Genomic DNA, 6,955 nt, shown 5'->3' on the forward strand with positions numbered 1-6,955 from the left:
AATGAAGGAATGAACGCATTCCGCCAAACTTTAGACCAGCAGAAAAGCCAAATTGAAACGCTGCTGGCTCAAAAGGTCCAAACTGAAGCCAAACTCACCAGCCTTACCAAACAAAATGAAGCCCTTCGCAGCCAAATACAATCAGTTGCATCTAAAACCGTTAACACCAGAAAGAGCACTGAAAGTATAGCCATGCAGCTCGACATGTCCGGAACCTTTCACACCCCTAACGAGGAAAAAGGATCTAACAACAGGGAAGCAACCCTGGATCTAGACTTTTTGGATGCAGGAACCCCCAAGAAGGACAGTTAGGAAGGAGCCGAAGAGGGAAAAGTAGAAAAGATGGTCAAGGAATACCTTAAGACAATCGAGGCCAAAATCGCCAAAATTCCTGGAATGCCGAAACCCATGGAAGAAGAGGCAACAGATGGCTATATAGAATCCCCATTCTCAGAAGAGATCGCCATGGTAGAGGTCCCAAAGAGGTTCAGCACGCCCAATATGACCATGTATGATGGAACAACAGACCCTGATGAGCATGTATCCCTTTACAAACAGAAGATGATGACAAGCTCAATTCCTAGAGACATCAGAGAGGCTATCATGTGCAAAGGCTTTGGAGCCACGCTATCAGGTCCAGCTCTAACTTGGTTCATTAATTTAGATAATGGGACAATTCGATCTTTTGCAGGAATGGTGAACCTATTCAAGGTCCAGTTTGCTAGCAGCAGAAAAATCGAAAAGCAGTCTTCAGATCTGTACCGTGTTGTGCAGAGACATGGTGAATCCTTGAGAGATTATCTTAACAGGTTCAATAGGGAGAAGATTGGAATACATAAGTGTGATTCTCCCACAACAGTCGAAGCGTTCAGAAGAGGATTTCTAGACCATAGTGAGCTCTACAAGGAGTTGACTAAATATCCCTGTACAACCTTTGAAGATGTGCAAGCCAAAGCTATGGCTCAAGTCAGATTTGAGGAAGAATGCATATGCAAGAAAGACTCCCGAGCCAGATTGCCAGTCAAGAAGGAACAACAATTTTCCTAGAAGGGATCATCGATTCAAGCCGTATCAGCGTTCCCGCTTTGATGAGGGAACAATCAATGCTGTTGAAGAAGAATTTTCTGATTGGAGGGAAGATCCTGAACTCCCACTTAAGTTACATGAGTATTGCTTCAACGTTAACCCTGCAGGAGTAATTAGGACCCTAAATAAGATGGGAGATACTATGCAGTGGCCCAGGAAGAGTGACAGGCCTGGAGAGAAGAAAGATCCGTCCAGATGGTGTGATTTCCATTCAGATATCGGTCACACCACTAATGAATGTGTTGCGCTCAGAAAGGAAGTTGCATACCTGCTTAAAAAGGGCTACCTCAAAGAGTTCCTGCTAGATAAATCTAAAGCTTCAGGAAGGGAAAGAGAATCTAAGCAAGGAGGTCCTCCTCCTCCGCCTCCAATTTTCAAAACCATCTGTTTCATATCAGGAGGATTAGAAGTATGTGGCTTAACGTATTCTGCAGCAAAGCGGCATGCAAAGGAGAGTAATAAGGATCAACCTGACAAGAGGGAGAAATCCAAGATAGACATTCCCATCATGTTCGAAGAAAGCGATGTACTAGAAGGCCATCATGACGGCCTAGTGATTTCACTCCCAATTGGAAACTGCATGATTAAACGAATCCTAGTGGACAATGGAAGCTCTGCAAACATCATCATGCTTGACACCCTGAAACATATGAACATAGACGAAAAGAACATCGTCAACAAGTCAACAATGTTAGTGGGATTCAGTGGGGAAACCAAGAAAACAAGTGGAGAGATTACATTGGCCACGTACGCAAAAGGAATCAACCTACAGGTCAAGTTCCTAGTGATTGACACTCTGTCTTCGTACAATATGATCTTATGCAGACCTTGGATACATGAGATGAAAGCCATCCCCTCTACATACCATCAAGTCATTAAGTTTCCTACTAGGTGGGGTATTCAAGAGATCAGAGGAGATCCTAAGGAAGCCAAGGAATGTTACAAGATCGCACTAAAAGCAACATCTGCAGAAAAGAGTTCAGCATAGTAATTAGAGGGTCAGCTGGGCCAAGAAAAGTTAAGCATAGCAGAGGAACAAGAAGCTACAGAAGTCCAGTTGAACCCCAAACATCCAGACCAAAAGGTCAGAATAGGATCAGAGTTGAAGTCAGAACTCAGACAACAAATATATGACTTCTTAGAAGAGGAAAAAGATGTATTCGCTTAGACCCATGAAGACATGAAAGGCATCTCTCCAGATGTAATTACTCACAAGTTGAATGTAGATCCACTACATGCACCAGTAAAGCAGAAGAGAAGGAAATTTGCGCAAAAAAGGAACAAGATTATTAATGAGGAAATCCAGATCTTATTAAAGACTGGAAAAATCAGAGAAGTAAAGTACCCAGAATGGCTTGCTAATGTAGTAGTAGTCAGAAAGAAGAACGGAAAATGGCGCATCTGTATAGACTTCACAGATATCAACAAGGCATGCCCAAAAGACCCGTTCCCTCTACCTCATATTGATGCCATGGTAGATGCCATAGCAGGGCATGAGTACTATCCTTCATGGACGCGTACAGTGGTTACAATCAAATCCTCATGCATAAGGATGACCAAGAGAAAACCGCTTTCATTACTAGTCAATAAGGAATATATTGCTACAAAGTAATGCCTTTTGGATTGAAGAACGCAGGAGCAACATATCAAAGGTTGGTGAACAAGATGTTTGAAGAGCAAATAGGAAATACAATAGAGGTCTACATAGACGACATGGTAGTAAAGTCCAAAAAGGCAGAAGATCACGTTAGAGACCTTAGAGAAGCATTTGCCATCCTGAAACAGTACGACATAAAGTTGAACCCCACAAAATGCACATTTGGAGTACAGTCAGGAAAGTTCCTGGGATACATGGTTACCCAAAGAGGAATAGAAGCCAGCCATACCAAGTCAAAGCCATCCTAGATCTAGAGCGACCAAAGTCGAAGAAGGAAGTACAAAGCTTAACAGGGAAAATCGCAGCATTGAATAGGTTCATTTCAAAATCTTCAGACAAGAACATAGCCTTTTACGAAGTATTGAAGAAGAATAAGGAATTCAAATGGGAACAGGAGCACGACGAAGCATTTCAAAAGCTGAAAGAATACTTGGCCAACCCATTGATTCTCTCTAAGCCTAAGGAAGGAGAGCCACTCCAGCTATACCTCGCAGTGTCTGAAGGGACGATCACTGCAGTCCTCACAAGAGAAGAAGACAAGGAGCAATTCCCAATCTACTACGTAAGCAAAACCCTACTCAGTGCGGAAACAAGGTATGCGTCATTAGAGAAGATCATTTTAGCCTTAGTTACTGCTTCAGTGAAGCTACGCCCATACTTTGAAAGCCACTCCATACGAGTACGCACCAACTAACCCATCAAAGCTATCATGAGAAAGCCAGAAATGTCAGGAAGGATGGAGAAATGGGCCTTACATTTGAGCAAGTACGATATACAGTACGAGCCCAGGACAGCAATCAAATCACAAGCCTTGGCAGACTTCGTAGCAGACTTCAACCCAACTCTTGAGGAAGAAGCGCAAAAAGAAGTATTGGCACTACAGGAACCAAAAGCTACACAAAAGTGGATACTCCACATAGATGGCGCAGCAAACATACGCGGAGTAGGCCTAGGAATAGTACTGACATCACCCCAAGGAGACAAGATAACATAAGCAATAAGGTGCAACTTCAAAGCCACCAATAGTGAAGCTGAATACGAAGTGCTGATCACAGGATTAACCGTTGCAAAGGACATGAAGGTACAACATCTAGAGGTAATTTCAGACTCCTTACTCATGGTAAATCAAGTCAACGGAGAATATGCATCAAAGGATGCCAGGATGGTAGCCTACCTGAAAGTCACAAAGAGGCTCATTAAAGAGTTCAAGGAATTCAAGATAGATCAAGTACCCAGAAACCTGAACACTGAAGCAAACGCACTAGCAAACTTGGGATCAAACATCAACCCAGAAGAATTTGGAGCTATCCCCCTAGTGCACGTACTTTCTCCAGCCATAGTGAAAGAATCGACTGTGAGCATATACAAAGTTCAAGAAAACCCCACAGAGAAAGAAAGCAGCAGCTGGACAACACCACTGAAAGAATACCTCTTGGACATGACGAAACCAACAGGGAAAGTAGCAGCTCAAGCACTTGCTCAAAAAGCCTCCAAGTATTGCCTAATCAGCAATGTACTCTTTAAGAAATCTGCAGCAGGCCCCTTCATACGATGCCTAGAAGTAAAGGAAGCACAACAAGTTTTACAGTATTTACACAGTGGAGAGTGTGGAAATCATTCTGGAGAAAGGAATTTAGCCAACAGAGCACTCAGAATGGGATACTACTGGCCCAGCATGAGAAAGGATGCAGCAGAATTCGCCAAGAAGTGCCTAGCATGCCAGAAGCACGCACCCTTGACGCACAGGCCATTAGAAGAGCTACACCCAACACTGACACCTTGGCCATTCATGAAGTGGGGAATGGATATAGTAAAGCTTCCTCCATCATCAGGACAAAGAGTATACTTCTTAGCAATGACAGACTATTTTTCAAAATGGATCGAAGCAGAAGCATACAAGGAAATCAAGGATAAGCACGTCATATCGTTTATAAAAAGAAACATCCTAAGTAGATTCGGGGTACCAGCAGAGATCATTACAGACAATGGATCCCAGTTCATCAACAATAAGACTACAAAGTTCTGTAAGGAATGGAACATCTCCCTCATCACATCCACACCTAGGTACCCACAGCCAAATGGACAGGCAAAATCAAGCAATAAAGTCCTCATAGGTAACATGAAGAAAAGGCTGGAAGGTGCAAAAGGGAAATGGGCAGACGAACTACCCAACATACTATGGGCAGACATGACAACCCCAAAAGGCGCTACAGGCCACACCCCATTCTCGTTGGTGTACGGATGTGAAGCAGTGATCCCAACAGAGGTAGAGGTCCCCACAACAAGATACGGGTTAATGACAGAAGAAAGGAATCAAGCAGAACTAATTCACAACCTAGACACAGTGGAAGAACTTAGAGAAGACGCAAGAATGAGAATGGCAGCATATCAGCAAGAAGTAGCAAGATCCTTCAACAAGAATGTCAGAACAAAAGTCTTCAAGTTGGGAGATTGGGTTCTCAGAAAGGTATACGAAAATACCAGGGAAGTGACGCAGGGAAATTAGCACCCAACTGGGAAGGACCTTACGAGATCATTAAGGTGGTAGGCAATGGAGCCTACAGACTCAGAAATGCAGAAGGAAAAGAGGTACAACGAAGCTGGAATGCAGCACACTTAAAGCTATATCATTTCTAAGGAGCGAAGGTACGTAGTTATCATTTCGATTTTATCTCTTTCTACAAAAAAAAAAAAAAGAAAAAAAAAAGAAAAAATAGAAAAGCATAAAAATCTCCAATAGCCAAAATCAGCACGAAAGGTACTCCTCTTTACTCACACTTTGTCAATTCAATTTGTGATCATTACGAGTACTGGCTTTGGCATCGGAGGGCCGTTGGGGAAACCCACGGCCACCCCTCACATTATTCTGTTTTGCAAGGAACAACACCTATACTGCTAGGCAAGAGCACAACAGGTCATCACAGGGCAAAGGTTAATCATCCTTGCAAAGAACAAACCAACTGTCCTCACAGAACAAGCAAACACATGTAAGCAACACTACATTCATATTACAACTGTAATACAACTGTAATACAACTGCAATACAACTGCAATACGACCGTAAGAAAGCAATGATACAGTAAGAAACATAAATACAGATTAACATAGCAAAAGAGGCAGAATTACTTAGTTGCAAAGCAACAAAACAGACAAATTATCCAGCTAAAAAAGTGTAGCACAAAGACAAAATAAAAATTATCCAACTGCACTATGGCAGTAAAAACAAACATCCTTCAAAGTTAACAAATTCTTTAAGGTGACACAACACCATTGAAACTAATTCTCATCCATGTTATCAGCAGGGACCACTTCCTCAGCAACAAGCTTCGTACTCTCCGGGACATCCCTGACCTCGGCGTTGTGAGGAGAATTCACTTCCTCATCAGCATAGCTCAGCAACAATGTGCCAGGAGCAGCAGTCCCTGCAGGAAATGCAACCTCAAAAGCAGCCTTATCAGCATCATAATCCCAGGCCTCATGCTTTCCTTGCTGAAACTCCTCCGTCATTTCAAGACGAGCTTTCCCAAAGTAATACGCTGCAGCATCAACAACCTCGTTTCTAGCCTCCTTCAAGGTCCTCTTCAGCCCATCACGTTCAGTAATGCATTCCCTATGTCTAGCACTTTCAGTCTTCAGAGCATCAGTAGCAGCCTTGTACTTGTCAGAAAGAGCATCACGTTCCTTCTTCATAGCCTCATACACTCGAGTAAACTCTGACACCTTGCCCAGTACGCCCAAACAAGACTGAAGGCTCTGCAAGATACAGAATCAAGTAAGAGATGCGCAATCCGATATAACCATGTTTATTAAATTTTTGTTTTTTTTTTCGGAGTATACCATACCTGGAAAGAGTGCACAGCAGCCTCTTGAGAAAGGTCACCGAAAGTCTGCGAGGACTGGCGATCCTTGAAGGATGGAAACAGTAGGGTATCCACATGCGGAGCCAAGGAATCAAAAGAGAAATCAGCAGCATCAACATCAATAGGTACCTCCAACATCCTCTTAAGGCCAGTGCGAGGTGGAGGTGGAGGAGGACCGATCTTTGGAGCTACCGTTTTAAGAGGAACAACCTTAGTAGTTTGAGGAGAGGAGCGATGTTTAAGGCGGCCTAAGAGAGAGGACGAGCTAAGAAGGTCATGAGACCTTAGTGACCTTGAAGTATCTACAAGGAAAATGGCAGAATTCAAAAGGGGATACAACAAGGAACATAAT

At 43.1% G+C, this 6,955-nt stretch overlaps 1 protein-coding gene across 1 annotated transcript; it reads left to right on the forward strand.

Annotated features, from left to right (window-relative positions):
* Nucleotides 1-342: 342 nt before the first annotated feature.
* Nucleotides 343-2,074, forward strand: LOC145625098 (uncharacterized). Its single transcript, XM_081678181.1, has 3 exons — nucleotides 343-634; nucleotides 692-858; nucleotides 941-2,074. Exons 1-3 carry the CDS (start codon nucleotides 343-345, stop codon nucleotides 2,072-2,074), a joined length of 1,593 nt encoding a protein of 530 aa, XP_081534307.1.
* The last annotated feature ends 4,881 nt before the right edge of the window (nucleotides 2,075-6,955 follow it).

Source organism: Chenopodium album, chromosome 3 (assembly GCF_948465745.1).
Source record: "Chenopodium album chromosome 3, dcCheAlbu1.1, whole genome shotgun sequence".
Taxonomy (NCBI): domain Eukaryota; kingdom Viridiplantae; phylum Streptophyta; class Magnoliopsida; order Caryophyllales; family Amaranthaceae; genus Chenopodium; species Chenopodium album.

Bases quoted from the DNA above. Each gene is read 5' to 3' on its own strand.
- LOC145625098 (XM_081678181.1), top strand. From the start codon at position 343: ATGGTCAAGGAATACCTTAAGACAATCGAGGCCAAAATCGCCAAAATT. The intron at 635-691 runs GTCCAGCTCTAA...GATCTTTTGCAG, and splicing joins CTTTGGAGCCACGCTATCAG to GAATGGTGAACCTATTCAAG. The intron at 859-940 runs GTCGAAGCGTTC...CAACCTTTGAAG, and splicing joins AGTGTGATTCTCCCACAACA to ATGTGCAAGCCAAAGCTATG.